At 53.6% G+C, this 18,438-nt stretch overlaps 1 protein-coding gene across 1 annotated transcript in view; it reads right to left on the bottom strand.

Moving 5' to 3' along the window:
• Nucleotides 1-4,757: 4,757 nt before the first annotated feature.
• Nucleotides 4,758-18,438, bottom strand: part of Tesc (tescalcin) — a 31,836-nt gene continuing 18,155 nt past the window's right edge. The window contains exons 3-8 of the mRNA XM_031337641.1: nt 12,853-12,933; nt 11,730-11,869; nt 10,219-10,280; nt 10,013-10,120; nt 7,272-7,319; nt 4,758-5,022 (exon numbers count right to left, since the gene is read on the bottom strand). Coding sequence (XP_031193501.1) covers nt 4,945-5,022; nt 7,272-7,319; nt 10,013-10,120; nt 10,219-10,280; nt 11,730-11,869; nt 12,853-12,933 — 517 coding nt within the window. The 3' untranslated portion in view covers nt 4,758-4,944. The remainder of the gene's footprint in view (nt 5,023-7,271; nt 7,320-10,012; nt 10,121-10,218; nt 10,281-11,729; nt 11,870-12,852; nt 12,934-18,438) is intronic.

The following is an 18,438-nucleotide window of genomic DNA, read 5'->3' as shown; positions in this document are numbered from 1 at the left end:
GTCTTGTTTGCTGCTCCTGTAAGGTACACAGTGCTGATCCTGGACTCATCTGAAGTCTTCCTCTGCCACGGGTAGCTCTGGTTTTATTTCCCACAGCTGGGGTACAGGGACACAACACGACATGCACATACAGTCTGGGCTGTTGTGCTTTTGAAGCTCAGACAGCAGCTCCCATGGAAAGATTCTCTAGGGTACTGTGTGGCTTTCAGCTGAGCAACAATATTGCCAACCTTCCCCAGCAGGGGCACCTTCAGTTCTTCCTGAATTTGGAAGCCAGCAGCCTCAGGACAGAGCACGTGGTACTCTTCATGAGGGTGTCATGCCCCAGTCCACTTGCTACAGGGCAGCACCACGAGCTAGTTGCTTGGAGTTGAGAACAGCCTCCCCTAGTGAAGGATTTCAGGTGATGGCTGCCCCATGACAGTGGCTCAGATAGAAACACTACTACCCGTGATCTCTTGCTTGAAGCAGCAGATGCCACGGACCATGGCACTGGGGCCACACAGCCAAGCCAGATGGCTACCTGGCTACTGTGGCAGGCCTGCAGCGACTTGGCCAACACTGCCCAGTGTTGGAGGTAGAAGAGCCCCTCCTGGGCAGCAGCCTGCCCTCAGCCTCCAGTGCTGCCCACTGCTGTGCAATAGGGAACTTCTCCCTGGACTAGGAGAGGAGCTCCAGCCTGTGCCCAGCTGAGCCTGCGCTGTGGCAGCTGCTCTTCCCAGGATAAATGTGCTGCCTCTCACCACTGCAGGGGCCCTTGGAGTACCCCCACTTTTCCTGGGGGGACAAGCCTGTCCCTTGCTGGCTTGATGTCACTGTGTTGCCACCCTGTCCTAAACAGAGCCCTCCTGTGGCCATGTTCCTGCCCCAAGCCCCATTGGCATTTGTCCAACTCATGAAGACAAAGGTGCTACTGATGCCATTGTGAGTGGCCTGGTTCCAGCACCTGCTTCCTCAAGGTCACGGCATACAAGGACAGCCTTTATGGCAGGTGTTTGCCAAACCTCAAGGTGACTTGCATTTCTGCCTCCTCTTCCAACTTGGGGCTCTTCCAGCACAGTGGAACTTGGCCTGGTCAACTGTAAGATCAGACCTGAGGGCCTACCCGCTCCCATTTAGCACAGCACACAGGAGTATGAACCAGAGCCTAACAGTGTTTTGTTCAAGTCTTGAAGAACCCGGTTTGCCAAGTAGTCAGAATTGCAGGCTGCTCTGGTCTTGCTTTGTTTCTTACCCATAATTTATGTATCACTAGGTTGCAGGTATCCATCCAGCCATTTCTATGAGGTTTGTATCAAACAGCCCTCTGGGAAATGCACTGGAGTAAACATTAGCCTCAAACCACCACCAGACTTGGGGAGGGGGGACAACTTTATAAGTAGAGCATAGTGACCCCTGCTCGCTGTCCTACTACTCAGGAGGATTTTAAGTTTGAGGACCTGTCTCTAGAAACAAAAGTCAGTAACAGGACAATGCTATAGGGTAGATCCCACTTCCAACGTGCTGTAGAATAGAGAGAGCACACTTGACCTCCACCCAGCTGCTTCTCTACCCACAGCCCTGGGGCCTCACAGCTCCTCAGCAGCAGCCTTAGGGGCCACCTAGTCCTCTTCAGTCTGATGAAAATCACTAGCTAGTGTGGCTGCTGGGGAGCCTGTATTTACCTGTCCCAAAATAAATGGCTTGTGTCACACAGGGCTGGGAGGCCTGGCTGCACAGGCGTGGAGTACCACCCACCTACACACAGTCCTGCCAAAAACAATCTACCTGCTTCCTCCCTGCCCTGCAGATCACCCGGCCTGTCCACCCACGTGGTAGGGCTCCCCAGGGCAGTAGCATTCAGCCCTTGCTGCTCCAAGGCCAGAAGCCCCATGGGGTACTAAAGAATTAGTCTGGACACGTTGGGATCAGGTTTGCACCAGTTCATGGCCCTTATCCTGCCTAGGTAGGCAGCTGCAGAGCATGCTGGGAGCCAAGCAGTAGGTACTCCAGGTGATTTCTACAGTTGGAATGCTGCCTGGCCTAGCCATTGTGAACAAATGAGCTTGCTTCTGAGCCTGGAGGACTGGGCTCCCAGTGAGGCAATCTCATTTTAATTAGCTGTTTGGATTAGCCCTGCCCAGAGCTTCAAAGACATTAGCAGGCCCTCAAAGGGGAGCACAAGCCAGCATGCTTGATGCACATCCATCACAGCATCTTCCCAGCTAGACCTCCGGGCTTGGGCCAGGGGAAGGCGATCCATTATTTATGAAAACATTTTACATTCATGAACTGCCTTTGTTGAGGACACAACTGAAACAAACTGGGAGAGTCTCAGGAAGCTCAGGCCCAGGAGGTGCCAAGGTGAGGGCTGCCTAGAGTCTGTTTCCCCTCTCCTCCAAGGAGGCCAGGAAGCCAAGCTCCAGATACTTTAGGGATTATGTCCCCATGCTGACCTTTCTAGAGCCCTAGAGCCAGTAGAAACCTAGAAGCCAGGAAGTCCCCAAGTTGTGGGGGGCGCCTTTGTGGGGTTCCCCCCAGAGCTGACAGTTTGCTTGGCTCTGAGCAGGGAGATGGGAGCCCCAACATCTGCTCCTGCCTGCTGCTTTGCTGGGGCTTTTGCCAAACCGAGGCCTGCATTCAGAAGCACAGCCCTGGAAGTACCTTCCTTCCAACCTCCCTCACCAGTCCAGGAGAGTGGATGGTGTTGGGTGGCCCTGCAGGCCAGCAGCGAACACAGGCCAGCCCTGCCTGCCAAGGGCTTGCTCCGAACACCTGCAGACCCCTCAGCTCCTCACTTGCCTCTGGGGTCCAACATAGTAACCAGTCTAGCATCCTCACACACATACACATTCTCATGTGCACACACACAGCACCATCCTAACACATCCCCTAAGCAATCTCTGCATACCCCTATATTTGATCACATAGGGTGTTTTGCTTTTAAGTAAGACATACTAGCTTGAACCTCATCCCCAGCAGTAGCCCAGGGCTCACTTATGTAGTCAAGTTACCTTTCCCCCTTCGTGCACATTAGGGAGAACACCTGTTGTGGAGAAGATGATCCACCACTCAGAACCACCTCAGACAGCCTGCTTGGGGACGGCAGCATGGAAGGGACACATAGAAGAAGCCACTGAATCTGGCACATCACCATGGAGACAGAGCCTGCCATCAGTCATGACAAGCACCCACAGCCAGAAAAGAGGCTGCAGGGGTCTCCACTGAGACCAGAACAATCCGCTCTGTTCTGGCAGCAGGATTGTTTGTTCAGGCATGAGTCACTGTACCCTGAGCAATACTAATGGCAGACACCAGTACTTCAACAAACCAGCAGAACTAAGATGCATGTGCCAGGCCAGCACGATGGCTTAGGAAGTAAAAGCATTTGGTGCAAGAGCCTGACAGCTTGAGTTTGATCCCCAGAACTCAAGTGGGGAAAAAGGGGGAGGAGCTGAAAAGGCATATGAGTTCCCAGCACCCACTCAGGCAGCTCAAGGGGGTCTGATAGTCTGGGCTTGGGGCACCCACACAAAGGCATATACACTTCTTTTCTTCATATTAAAAAGCTGATGTGGTGGCCTACATCTGTAATCCCAGAACTCCTGTGAGATGGGAGGCAGAGACAGGACAGTTGCCAGAAGCCTGGAGTACAGAAATGTTGGGAGAGCCCCTGCCTCAATGTGGTGGAAGGCAAGAACAGACCTATTGTCCTCTGACCTACACACACCATAGCATGCGCACACCCACGGTCACATACCAACAGTAACAACTTAAAGTGTATACATTAGGGGGCTGGAGAGGTACCTCAATGTTTAAGAGCATCAGCTATACAATTATGAGAACCAGAGTTTGCTCTTGGTACCCACAAAACAAGCCAGCACCTCTAACCCCAGCTCCAAAGGATCTGACCCTCTTCTAGCCAACGTGCACTCCTATGCACAGATGCACATACACATAAAATTTAAAGAAAAAATGTTTACCCTCATCCACCTACACACGATGGTAAAGAATGGCAGGGAAAACGGCATGGGATGGAGTGGGGATACATCATGGCTGCCCTCTGGGCCTTAAGGAGCTCCAGCTGCAGGGGTCCAGCCAACCGTGATGTGGCCATTGACAGACAACACAAATGAGATCAAACATGCTCAAAACAAGCTGTCTAACTAAGTATGCCAACAGCAGCAGTTGCCAGTTACCCAAAGAACTTCCAGGAGTCTAGAAAGGCACCTCCCAGTGTCAACAGAGGGAACAAAAGCTTTAGAGCAACACCTGAGAGACCTGGAGAGCAAACACCAGTGAGCCACAGGCTGTGGGGGACTCTGCTCTGCAGTCAATATTTCAGCTCTACGGGCACCACCCCCACCCACCCATCCTGAAACGAGCAGTGAGAGAAGCTGCTTACCTGCAGTAGGCACCTCTGGTCTCCACTGCTGCCTGTGCCGGGCTCGCATCTGGGTCCATACTGTCAGGAGGAACCATGGCAACCCCACCTGCAGGTACCCCCCATCAGGATCTGGCTGTGATGGTGCTGAGAAAACCCCATTACCTACACACCAGGTCTTCTGGAAGCCTGCCCAGACAGACTCTTCCTGGCTTCCCCTGGGTGGAGACCACAGGTGGCTGCCCAGCCCTTCAAAGAGGAAAACAGATGGTTCAGGAGGACCAGCAGACAGGACAGAGGGCCTTCCTCACCAGTCTCTGCCTGCTCCTCAAACTCAGTCTTATGTCACTGAAGTTCCCTTAAGGGATGTGAAGGACAGATAGGAATGCCAGGCTCATTAGGAAACCTTTATTGTCACTGTTAGAGATAAAAACATCGGAGTCCCACACACCACACCCCACAAGGAGAATAACTGAAGGGTTACTGATTGTCACAGAAGCCCAGGCAAAGGGCTGAACATCGGTCCTTGGCCACCTCCAGCTTCCAGCCACCCCCTCCCTTGCACAGTCAGCGGCAGCAGGTCAGTGGCAGAGGGCAATGGTCTCCATGTTGAGGAAGCGGATATGCATCTTGGTCTCGATGTCGATACCCTGCCAGATCTGGAATGGAGGAAGTGGCATCAGCAGACATCCCTTCCACTGCCAGAAGCCCACCTGAGCCAGGTCCTCTGCCTGCCCACCCACTGTCCCTGCCACGAACTGAGCCATTGTTTGCTCTAAGAAGCAGGACAGGTTCCAAGGCTGAGCTAAGTGAGGAAGGAGTCCATGTGTCTGCTGGTTACTCTGGCTCTGACCTTCAGGCTCTTGCTGAGATGGTCACCATGGAGTTAGGATGAAGTCCCGAATCCAAGCGAGGGCTCAATGGGCTCCATGATCTCACTCCCTCACCTGCCCCCATGGCCTCTGAGAGGTCCAGCCTACTTTTCCCCCGTGCGACTCCAGGGTTGCCTCACCAGGCTGCCCACCCTCCAGACTCAGACCGGGTCAGCAGAGCACCGTGTAGATGCCTAGGGGCTATTACATGGCAGGTGTCACTAGACAGCCATCATTTAATGACCTGCCAGCTTGGTCACCATAACCTTGGTGGGATAAGAGGTCATCTGCTTCAGACTTGTGCTCAGGTAGAGAGATACTGCTATGGACTGTCAACCCTGGCCAGTTACAGTTTGGACATTCAGGACACAAGGTCATTGGCCTACAGGGCAAGCCCTTGTCCCTCCCAAGATCACCCTCTCTCCAGTTCTTTGGCTATGAGCAAGTCAGAGGTTTTTTGTTTTTGGTTTTTTGAGACAGGATTTCTCTGTGTATCCCTGGCTGTCCTGGAACTCACTCTGTAGACCAGGCTGGCCTCGAACTCAAAGATCCGCCTGCCTCTGCCTCCCAAGTGCTGGGATTAAAGGCGTGCCTCACCACCGCCCGGCACAAGTCAGAGGTTTCAAGTAGGGAGTCAGGATAGGAGCAGGGACAGAGGAACCTAACAGGCAGGTGCCTCGTGTCTCCCTGTGCTATTGGGGTGCCACACTCAGCATCTACAGAGATGCCCCCTAAGCTTCCAAGGGTGAAGCAGGCCTTGAAGCTAGGCTTCCCACTGTCCCCTGCCCTGGCCCTGTCGGGGCATAGAAACAGTTCCACTTCACAAAGAACAGCCCCAACTATTGGAAGTTCAAGATGTTCTCTGAGAAAGATCCTGGACTCCATGATGAATTCAGTCAGGTTCCGGGAGAAAGCAGATGCTTGAGGGGAAGGGACAAAGTGGGGAGCTAGCTTCTGAAGAGCCCTGGGGAAAACAGCAGGATTGGTTTGTCACAAGAGTCTTACTCTAGCCCAGGCTGGCTTTGAACTCAAGATGGCCCTGCCTCAACCTCCTGGGCAAACACTGCGCGTGTGTGCAACCAGGACACACACAAGGCAACTGCACCTCTTCTCAATGCTCCTGCTGCCCTGGCGTCCTGCACTGCGTTCCTAGATGAACAGGTCCCAATCACACCTAAGCAGATCCATATACTAACAGCTCCCGGCTTCCCTCTCGACACACCCTGTATGACCTGGGTGTACCTCTGTCATGAGCCCGGCAGGGCAGCAGCTGATCTCTGCCTCTTTCCTGAGAGGCTGGGGCTGTGGTGCCTGCCTCCCCACAGTCAGCATCTCTCTGGTGGGTAGAGAGATGAGCCCTGGAGGCCCCGGGCTTTCCATACACAGGCCTTGGCGAGGCCTGCATGCTGGGAAGCTAGACTGGGAGGTTCATAGGTTTTCCTATGTCCTGACCTCCATCCCCAGACCACCGAGACATGAGTTTGGCATTTTCTTCTTCCTGCTTCCAGATACCTTGGTCACTGCAGCAGTCAAGAGCCAGTCTTAACTCTCAGCCCTAGAGTGTGTGTGACAGTAATGGCTGTCCACCAGATTGGCTGCAGATGCCATTATAGGAGGGGGGACAGGCAAGTGGGTAACCACTCATGAGTCCAAGCAGGATGCTCTAGGGAGACAGAACTCAGCAGCATGCCACCTGTTCCAGTCCGTTTGCAGAAACACTGGTGTTTGTCCCTGTGCAGGAAGTTTTCAGAATATTCCAGAATATTCTGCTGTGAAAAAGCAACTGCTCCCAGAAAGGGTTGCCAGGGTCCCAAGAGAGAGAGAAATTCACTTCTCCCATCTACCGGCATGCCACTTAAGTCACAGACCACATAGCAACACTGCCCTTTCTACAAAGCAAACCACGTCAGTCAATGTGGCTTGCAAGTCCTTCCTATAGAACATCCCTGGTGGGCACTTGGGGTCTGCTAACAGCTACAGCTCTACAAGGTCCTCGTGGTAGCTTGGAGCCCCCATATTTCTTCTCTGGCACCCACCTTCAGGAAGTCCTCAAAGGTGATTCCCTCATACACCTGGTCCGGTTCCTGGGGACAAGATTGTAGTCAGAGTGAGTGGCCAGAGAGTCTCTCAGGTTCTTCTGAGACAGTCCACCTCCTCCCAATGCCCAGAGCACAGAGGTAGCATTTTAAAGGTAGAGGCATTTTAAAGGAAAAGCAGGGTCATTTGCTTCTAGGCAAGGCCAGTTTCTTGGAACCACAACAGAGGCACGGGTTTTATCCCACCAAACCCCCTCAGGATGGTCAGGGGATGAAACAGTGGGACATCCAGGCCTGGACCTTTCTTCCCAATACAGCCCACGTCACCTTGTCCCTAGAAATCTAGCCACCAAGGAACATCCTGCCATCCTGGGCACTATACTTAGCTCCCTGTACTGATAACAGAACTATTCTGGGTTAATCTATGCTCACAGCCCACTAAGGAAGGACATGGAGGGCCGTCTGTGGCCACCCTCATGCCCATGAGTCACCATGATAACGAGGGAACAGAGTGTGGCTTCAGCCAAGGGCCTAGTGTGCTTGACCAAGCAAGTCTCCTTCCTACCATAGGGACAGAGGGGATGATACCAGGGCTCCGCACACACAGCTGAACGAGTCTTGGAAAACAGTTCACCCAGCAGCTCACTGTGACAATGACCAGTGCAGGGCCCCAAAGGTCCCTGCTGGGTACTCAGAGGGTCCCGTGCATTGCCCCAGAGTCCTCCAGTATTATACCCTTCATGGCTATCCAGGGGCCAGCCTCTTCTCAGTGGGGAAAGGCTCTGAGATGTACACACAGCCAAGAATAGGAGACCCACAAGGAGGAAGTGCATGCAGCTCCCAAGCATGCTTGTAGATGTGTCATCTGCCCATTGGACGCATGTCTCTGTCAAGTGGGGAGAAGGCCATGTCCAATCAAGGCCAGTTGGTGTGATGGTGTGACTGCGATTGGAGTCAGGCTAGACCTCAGTGGTACAGCCTGAGCTTAGCATGCACTGGGTTCAAAACCCAGCCCCTTCTCAAATGCAAGTGACCTAACACAACAACAGCAAAGACACACGTGTGTGCCCACTGGTGCTATAGAAAAGGACCCCAAGGGTGGTTCCACGGGGCAGGGCATGACTGGGCATGGAGAGGGAGCAACCTTTCACCCTCTCCTGGTTACTCTTGGGGGCAAGGGTCAATGCTCCTTTAATGTTTCTTTGTTTCTTAAAACATTTCATAAAACCCCCCAGTTTTCCAACTGGCCTGGGTCTGCCCTGTCCCCAGGGCTTTTCCTCTGTCCCTTGCCCCTCTCCAGGGCACCAGGCTCCCAGGCTGGGTAAGGGAAGCTAATTATAGACTCAGGCCCCACTGTAAGGAGTGGAACAAGAGGGCAGGGCTGGCAAGGACAGAAGGCCCGGAGTCAGGGAGCCCAGGATGAAGCCTAGCTCAGCAGCTCCACCCTCACCCACCAAGATCCCTTGCACAGACAGGACCTAAAGATGGTACTTAGAGAGTCACCGCCCAAGTCAATAAGTGGCTATGGAACGGCATCAAAGGAGAGAAAGTGGGTGGCTCTCTGGTGAGTGGTGTGGTCAGAAGCATTAACCAACATCGGAAGCCAGTGGCTGCCCTGACCCACAGCTCAGCCCCAGCCATAGTGAGGTCTGAGTTGATCTGGCTGATATGCAGTTTTGTGCTCCACAGGTAAACACACATGCCAGGATCCCTGGTGGCCCTGTCCCTACAGCACCGGGGATCTGCACTGGTATGCCACCACCTCTGAGGCAGAGCAGATTTAATATAAATCAGTAGGCACCAGCTGCCAACAGTTTTACTACAGCAAATTAAGAAGTCACCAGTTGAAAGTGAAGCAGGCTGGGAGTCATTTAGTGAAGGAGAGTGTAATTAAGCCAAATGGGTGTTTGGCTCACCACATACAAGGGGAGCTCCGGTATCCTTAAGGCGGTTCACATGCACAGTGTGGCTTTAAAACAAAATAAAAAACAGGGCTAGTTGCCTCTCTGAGAGAAAAGCACAGATAGAAAAGCACAAGCCAGGAGCAATGAGGCCAGAGGTTTGCTAGAAGCCATGGAGCTGGCCACCTACCCACCCTAGTCATCTGTTCCCAGGGGCTTCTGGGCACAACCCCACCCTGCAAGAGATACCCGACATGGGAAAGATCACAAGCTCCAGAGAAATCTTTAGAGCTGGGCCCTAGTTTCTCAGCAGTAGAACGAAGCTGAAGCCACGAAACAGCGTACACATATTGCCAAGTCCCTGTTCTGCAGCCCCTCACTCAGTCCCTTGGCTGTCCCCAAGGGCTGACCCCAACACCAATGGTCTTCACAAACGAAAGGTGCTGGCCCCAGTGTCCAGGCCTGAGAACACCTCCACTTCACTCAGTGAGGACACAGTGCACATGGAGGTACTGCGTTCAGTGCTGCCCTTGGTGGTAAAAACGGGTAAGGAAGGCCACAGTGGCACTCCTTAGGCCTTAATCTCTGCTTCCCAAATCACATAGCTCTCCAGACCTGCAGTCTCCCAGAAGCAGAAGAACCTGCACTGGGTTATGACCTACGCTCCAAGCTAGGCTCTGGTTAGAGCATCAAGCAGGGACCTGACTCCTGCCACTGAGACCTTAAAGCAGCACAGGCTCCAGCCACAGGGCCTTCCCTGTGGAGCCGCAGAATGGGGTGTGTCTGCTGGTGAACTCCTGCTGGCCACCCTTCCCTCCCTCCACCCCAAGGGGCTCTCACCATCTGCCCCACACACACGCTGGCAGCCTCCATCATGGCTCCGTCTGCAATGGACCGAGCTGACTCCTTCTCAATGTGAGGGTTTCCAGAGAGCAGCTCCTCCACCACCTGCCAGTGGGGCAGACACTTGGTGACCTTGGGACTCCACAGTCCAAGAAGGGGGAGACGCCAGGAGCCCCAGGCAGGGCCAAGAGAGCATACTTTACATTTCTATACTCTTCCAGGGTGATGCGGCCGTCACTGTCCGAGTCATACATATGGAACAGAACTGCAGGCAAGAGAGGGCGTAGGAGCCAGTTAGGCCAAGCTAGGCATGGGGCCTGGGGCCCCTTCTCCCCGAGACTCCCACTCTGAAGCTGTGCCAAACTAAACACAAAACATCATGGCAAGCAAGGTCTAGATGCCAAAGCCACAGGGCAGAAGGGCACAGGGCATGGGACCTAACTGGTCTCTCCCTAGTGGGATGCATTGAACAAGTGACTTCTCTAAGCTTCAGTCTCTCATCTCTTAAAACAGAATTAGAGGCAGTTCCTGCCATGCCCACTACACTTCAGACACATATGACCGGGCACAGAGCTCTCAGCTATCACCTTCAAATGCCAGGTCTTGAGCCACACTGCCCACATCCTGATTGCTGGCCAGTCCTAGGTAGATCCTGAGGGTGGCAGGGGACTTAGCAAAGCCTGGCTGCCTTTCTCAAGCTTGGCAACGGCCCACAAAGAAGAAGTGCCCAGTGGCCACTCCCCACCACCCCAGCACTCTGCTCTGGCATCTATCAAGAACCAAGTGCCCAGAACCATGCTAAGTATTTCCTGGTCACAATGTCCTAGCTGACCCTGTGAGGTCGGGGCGGCCACAGCCCACTTCACAGATGGGCTGTCAAGGCCCCTAAGTGCTAAGACAGCGGTCCTGAACTGGTTCAGACCTGTTATCCCTCTTATTTCATGATCTTCACCCCAGCCCTCAGAGCAAACAAACACTGGGGCCATGGGTATGTCCTAAACAGTGACATAGGAGGCCCAGGGGACACTCAGAATGGTTGTTCTCACCAGCTCCTCACATACACTCCAGAGCTAAACATAGCCAAGCACTCAGAGCTGGGGGTGGGGGGATGGGGAGACGTCAGCAAGGTCAGGAAAAGACCACAGGGGTAAAAGGAGACGTGACTGTGACCACTGCCTGGGCTCTGTGCTGCCATCCAGCCAAGATGGCCACTAAATGCTCCCTAGAGCTGATGACCTAAGATGGAGCCTCAGGAGAAGGCTGCCAGGACTATGCTCCCAGAACACCATGGGGGAGCAGGTGTGGAACCATGACTCAGGGGCTCCCTAGACCTGGACACAAGATTCTGTCTGCAACAGAGTCCTCAGCCCCACGGCCACTGGGTTCAGAGTCAGTACACTATTCCCGGGTTCAAGGTCACACAGCTGAGTGTAAGATTTCAAGGGAAACCCAGGTCTTTAAACTACATCACCCTACACCCCATATCTCTATCCTTCCCATCCCCCCTGCCCCAAAAAGCCAGAAGCGGCTGGGCTTTTTATGAGGCTGCTACCAAGGTGCAATTTCAGAGAGACCACTCCAGTACTGTGTCTAGGGGCTGATGGTGGAAGGACATAGACCATGTCCCCTGGCCGGCTCCCTCCCTCCTACAGATGGCCTAGCCTCCTGCTGTTGGGCATCCCCACATTTGGAGAACCTGGAACCCAGCACATACATTTCAGCTTCTCCTTTCGAGACAGCTCCACCTGTTCCTCGCCCAGAGTGGTGTCAATGGGCCGGAAGTAGGACATGATAGTCAGGAAGTCCTCAAAGTTGATCTCATCAGCCAGGCCGCTGGGTCCCTTGCGCAGGTTCCTAAGGGGCAGCAGGGGGAGGGAAGACCTCAGTACTACACAGACAGAAACACACACACACACACACACACACACACAATCTCATGACAACATGGCCCTCTGGGTACATGTTCCCAAGAACCTGCCTGAACTGTCTGCCACAGTCCTCCACCTACTCTGACGTGTTCCTGCTCCTCCAACTAGGCCTCAGCCTAGCTTAGTACCCATATAATACCCGGGGCAGGCCCATCAGTTCAGAGGCCACAGCCTTCATCGTCTAATCAGATCTCTAGAGCCCCACCAGCTGGGGCTAGAATGGTGTTTTCAGCACTTAAGCCTATGAGCCCAGCTGTACCTCCTGTTCTTAGCCTTGGCCATAGGTGGGAGGAGAAACTGAACTTCCTGGCCCACAGAAGCCATAAGAAGTCAATGCTGAGCTTGGGGCTGGAGGTGGATCAAAAAGGGAGAATGCCTGCCTAGCACACCTGAGACCCTGGGTTCCATTCCAGAATCAAGGATAAAATGTAAAAAGTAGGGCTAGGAGCTAGCTCAGCAGGTGACATGCTTGTCTAATAATATTAAGGACTGGGATGTAGGTGAGTTGTGTAGTCTCAGTTCTGAGGAGGCTGAGGCAGGAGGATTCCCCACGGTCAGCCTAGCTAAATTGGCAAGCGCTAGGCCAGTGAGCGGTCCTGTCTCAAAACAAGGGCGACCACCTGAGATATGCCAGCTAAGGTTGTCTTCTGGCATCCACGAACACAGATATATACATGTGCACTTGCATACACACGGACATGTGCACAAGCGCAAATGTGAAAAAAAACCCAAAGCGTCTGCTAGGTTGGGAGTTGTCATCTGTCATGCAGCCAGCAGTGACTCACAGAGAAGTGGATGGAGCCCAGGACAGCCATCCAAAGCCATCCAGGACTGTCCACCCATCCCATTCTCTACTTTTGATGACAGAAGAAGTAGGCCACCTCAGCCTGCCCAGGACAGGAAGCACACCTGTTGTCGAAGAAGGCACGGACGATTTTGGATCTGATCGGGTTGAGCTCCAGGTCAGGGACGTTGTTGAAGTTCTCCTTGCTGTATTCCAGGACACGCAGGAGAGAAAGTCCAAGAAAACAGTCACCAGTGCCATCGGACACAGGCAGTGAGGTATCCCATCATCCCCGGCAGCCCCGCCCTCCCCTCAGGCCTCTGCCTACAGACTTTGAGGACTGAGGGAGCCTGACACTTGGAGGAACCTGAGAGGTGGACGGCACACTCACACTCAGGCTACAGAGACAAGATCTGTAGAGTCTGGGGGAAGGGGGAGGGGGAGCCCTGCAGTGGCTGCACTGGGCTCCCAGCAGGAGGATACAAGCCAGAAGGACCTCAAGGAAGTTGACTGTCTAAGTATCTCATGACCTGGCACCTCCCAGCATGCGCCCAAGACACACAGCACACATGGCCATTCTCCAAGGAAGCAAGGCTCCTAAGAACCACAGAAGGGCCAACAAATGCCTGCTACCAGATAAACTGATAGCTGAGCTGCGGACTGTCCACCCAAGGGGACATTATGTAGCCAGGAAAAGAACCGGACACTGATACCCACTGCAGGAGGATGAACCTGAAAATTGACACCGTTGGAAAGACATTGACAGTGAAAGATCACATGATTCCATTTAAATGGTGTATCCAGAACAGGTTGAGCCACTGAGGCAAAAATCTGGGGGAGCCAGAAGACACCTAAGGGGACAAGCATCTCTTGGTAACAAATATTCTAGATACTTGTGAAGTATCTAGAAGAGACTCTGGCGCTGCTATGTGTTTTTATGATTGGGCCATAGGTGTGTGAGTTTTAATTCAGTAAAGGTACTCGTCCCACCAGTGGCTATGGCCTGGGCAGGGACACAGACACAGTCTCAGTTGCCTGTCTTCACAGGACGGGGAAAGCCTCCGTTCAGGCTGCCTGTGCCTGTTTTATGGCAATGACCTTCTGCGGGTCCTAGGGCATAGCCCAGTACTCCAGCAGACAAGAATGAATGTTCTGGAAGGGGTGGGGTTGGCTGATTTTTTTTTTTTTTAAGGAGGGCATTAGGGGAGGGATGTGACACCGGACTAGACTGGAGCAGGAGCCGCGGCTGTTTGGCTTGGGAGGGTCCACAAACAGTCCCTTATCCTGCCCTGGCTTTACCTCACAGGAGCAGAACCAGGAGACCGGATCTCTCCTGTTCTCCATACCCCTGGGTGGCTTCCTGCCCCTCCCTCATGGCTGGACTAGTGGCATCTAGCCAGACACAAGCTGGTGACTGGGCACAGCCACCTTCTACATTCACCAGGGCCCAGTTTGGAAGGATACAAGTAGGACAATTGTCCTGGTGTGGTAGGTGCCACCATATGACAGAAAGAAAAAAGAAAAAGAGAGAGAGAGGAAGGGAGGGAGGGAGAAAGAGAAAGAAAGAGAAAAAGAGAAAAGCAAGCAAGCTAGCTTTGGGACAGGGTGGGTGCAGAAGGAATGGGGTGGTGGAGCTGATGAGATGGCCGACAGGGTGAAGACACTTGCTGTGTAAGCCTGGAGACTGGAGTTCAATTCCCAGAAGCCATATAAATGTGGAAGGAGAAAACCAACTCCACAAAGTTGTGTGAACACACAGTAACACTTTAAAACAAGGAATCCATCAAGTGGGTGCAGCAGTTCAACCTGAAGTCTCAGGGACTTGAAAAGCTGAGCCCAGAATTATGAGGCTAGCTTGGGGAACACAGAGAAATCTCAAAAACAAAGAAAAAAATCCAGCCAACCATGATGGTGCATGCCTTTAATCCCAGTATTCAGGAGGCTGAGGCAAGTGGATCTCTGAGTTCGAGACCAGCCCAGTCTACAGAGTGAGTTCCAGCACAGTTAGGGCTCTACAGAGAAACCCTGTCTCAAAACACAAAGCTAATAATAACAACAACAACAACAACAATAACAACAACAACAACAAATCCGACAGCATCGTGGCGGTGGTGCATGCCTGGGATCCTAAAGATGAGGAGGCTGAGGCAGGAGGATCACAAATTCAAGGCCATTCCTGGCCTGCACAGACTCTGTCTGATGAGACCCTAACCTGACAAAGAAAGACACATTCCACCACTGAGCCTCAAGAGCATCATGCTCAGGATGATGTGTGCACACAGGAGTCCGGTTTCCAGGGTGATGAGGGTGGGTGACAGGAAAAGGTTTCTTTCTGGGATGCTTAAAGCTGCAGTGCAGCTTTAAGGGCTGGATGGTTTACCTGTATGATCTATCCCCCAAACTACTCAAAACTCCCCCCCTCTGGTTTCCTTAAATTAAGAAGCTAGGCGCCATCATTTCCATAGAGGGAGTTTCCACACAGGATAAGGGCTAACAGCTCTTGCAACTGGCAACTAAGAAGACCCAGGGAGCCTCAGGGCCAGATACACAGGGCTCTGCCCCACCCCCACCCAGTTGCTAGCCCATAACAACCACAGGAAGAAGCAAGAGAAACCAGAACCCCTGGACTGACTGGAGCCAAGGTTACCACGGACACCATCAGATCATCAGAGGCCCTCCCCTTTCCTGGCCACTGCTCTGATGACAGTCACAGTCACAGGGGCTGTGTGAACTCTGAGGCCTGCAGCAGGTACCTCACCAGATAGGGCTCCTGTGATCCCTGAAGTAAATGTGACACAGAGGGCCAGTCACCTGCCCAGGCTCACCCAGCTGTGGCAAATCACACTGGAACCCAGGCAGGGGAAAGTCACGCTCATGCCTCCGGCACCTCCCTCTCCACAATCCTCGACCTCCAGTCTACTATCCTACCCACTCTACTATCCTTCCCCACCCCTCACCTCAGGCACTGTGAGGCTCCATCTCTTGGACTGTGAGACAGGTGAAGTAGAGAGGCTGTGGCTGCTGATGCAGGCTCTGCCCCCTGCAGCACATGGTGTGTGTGTGTGTGTGTGTGTGTGTGTGTGTGTGTGTGTGTGTGTGTGTGTGTATCCCTGCCCCCAGATGTCTCACTTGTATGATAGGGATTGTGGGAATACCAGGACACTGGAATAAAGATGTCACACATGAACACTGATGGGAACAGGGACACCATGGCAGTGTAGCGGTGGACAGACTAATGACAGAGATCAAATTAGTGATGGCTGACAGTGCCACCCTCCCAAGGAGGAAGAACCTGCCCTGGTGACAACACCAATTGTGCAGGCACTTAGCTCATTTTAGAGACAAGCAAGAAAGAAGGAATAAGAAATTGCCCCCTTGCCAAGACTGGTAGCACCTGTTATCCCGGGTGCTTAGGAAGCTGAGGCAGGAGGATTATAAGTTTGAGGCCAGTCTACATAGCTTAGCAAGCCCCTATCTCCCCAGTAGAAAAGAGGCTGGGGATATAGCTCAGTACAGAGCACTTTCTGGAAGCCCCCAAAAAAGAAGGAGGAGGGGGAGGGTGCATGAGGCTACACCCTAGGAGTGACACGTTGCCTTTGGTCTGGAAGCAGTTATTCACAAGAGGAAGGTCTGGCCATCTGGTACCTGGAGACCTCTGACTTCTGCTGCCCCCTACTCCGACAAAGAGAAGGCAAGTCCCGTGGACAGTGCTGGGCCGGGCCAAGTGGAGCAGCCTCGGGGCCTTGTGCCCACCAGATCCTTGCGGAGCTTTGTCGCTGGGGCTCAGCTCTGGGTGGTACAGCCATGGGAGCAGCCCAGCTCTACCCTGGGGCCATGGCTGCTAGCAGACCAAGCTGACCCACTTATCACCAGTCCAGTGCTGCCACCCTAGCGGCCAGCAAGAAGGGCCACTGGAAAGCCCCAAGCGACACCCACCTTACAGCCTCCTCCAGTACAGCTTAAAGCTTGCAGTAGGGGGTGTTTAATCCATCTCCCCCAAGTTCTGAAGTATCCTCCCCATGCCAGGCCACACACTGTGAGGCTCTCACACCCACAAATGGTGGCAGTGATGGGCCCACTTTCGTAGACAAGAGCGTTGAGCCCAGAGAGGTCTAGCCAGTAAGCTGCAGTCACACAGCTGGCTAGACGTGCTCCAGCACTGGGGAGCCCCGCTTCCTTTCTCCAGGGTGTGCCTTTTAGCTTTGGAGAGGATTAGGGCTCAGCGGGCACCCACTCCTGCCCAGCTTTACCCTGAGCCCTGCTGGGGACTCACAAAGAGGGACAAGCATTCAGCCCACAAAGGACACACAAAACCAAGAAAAGCACCGAGGGCTGGACCGGCCTCTTCTGCAAGCACAGGGCTGGGGGCTAGTTTCTGGTGGCTTCGGAGGCGGCTCGCTCGGCCAAGCCTCAGGGCAGAACTTACAGTGAGCCCTATGTCACACCTCCTGACTCTCTGGTTTCTGAGGGCTTCCTCATCCCGAGAGCCCATGGGTTTTCCTCTTCACGTGTACAGCTCTGCCAAGTCCTCCCAGCACCCAGTATTGGGCGCTTTCCATGCTAGGGAAACTGAGGCTCTCTTTGGGACTCTTTAGGGAAGGGCATATGTCTTCCCAGGCAGTGCTGCACATGGGCCTGAAGGATGGGAGGGGGCCATGAGGGTGACGGCTGAGTGGGATGGACAGAGGGACAGGAGGGCGGGACAGCAACCCCAGACTCTGGGTAGAATTGAGCACTTTCTGATGGACAGACGGCACAGGACAGCTCTGGGGGGAGCGGTGGGGGGAGGAGGAAGTCAACAGAAGGACAGGCCCCATTCACTGTGACCAAGAAGCATCTGAGAGGGTGAAGGGCTCACCTTGGGACACCAAGTGGCCGTGCAGCCGCAATGTGCTGTAACATTTGGGCTGAGGCCCTGGGGAGGAACACAGGAAGCATTTCAAGCCACAACTTCCTCGAGGGAAGTTGGGGGGTGAGCACCTCTCTCCCCTGACAACACAGCCTGAGGCTACTGTCCCCACTACAGAGCCAAGGAGCCCAACTTGGTCACCCTGCTCACGATACACATGGGGGAGGGGGCTTAGATGCTTGTGGAGGTTTGTGCATGCTCTGCCCAGGGAGTGGCACTGTTAGGAGGTGTGGCCCTGTTGGAGTGGGTGTGGCCTTGTTGGAGTGGGTGTGGCCCTTTTGAACTGGCTGTGGCCTTGTTGGAGTAGGTGTGTCACTGTAGGGCTTTAAGACCCTCATCCTAGCTGCCTGGAAGTCAGTCTTCCACTAGCAGCCTTCAGATGAAGATGTAGAACTCTGATCTACAGAGTAAAACCTTGAGATGTAGAACTCCTCCTGCACCATGCCTGTCAGGTGCCATGTTCCCGCCTTGATGATAATGGGCTGAACCTCTGAACCTGTAAGTCAGCCCCAATTAAATGTTGTCCTTATAAGAGTTGCCTTGGCCATGGTGTGTGTTCACAGCAGTAAAGCCCTAACTAGGACAATGCTATATAGCCTTCTTAGAGAGGCCCTGGACACCTGCTGTGTGAGCACCCTCGTGGGACAAGACCATCAACCACAGCTAGTAACCATGCTAAGAGGCAGCATGCTGCCTACAACATGGGGGCCTTTCAACACCCATTCACACCTTACCACTTAGCTGGTCCCCTTCCTCTGATCTCTGTGGGATGGGACCTCTCAGGCACCCCCTTCCCCATGGG

The sequence above is a fragment of the Mastomys coucha genome, unplaced genomic scaffold (genome assembly GCF_008632895.1).
Source record: "Mastomys coucha isolate ucsf_1 unplaced genomic scaffold, UCSF_Mcou_1 pScaffold22, whole genome shotgun sequence".
Taxonomy (NCBI): Eukaryota; Metazoa; Chordata; class Mammalia; order Rodentia; family Muridae; genus Mastomys; species Mastomys coucha.
This window is presented reverse-complemented; position numbering and strand designations above follow the sequence as displayed.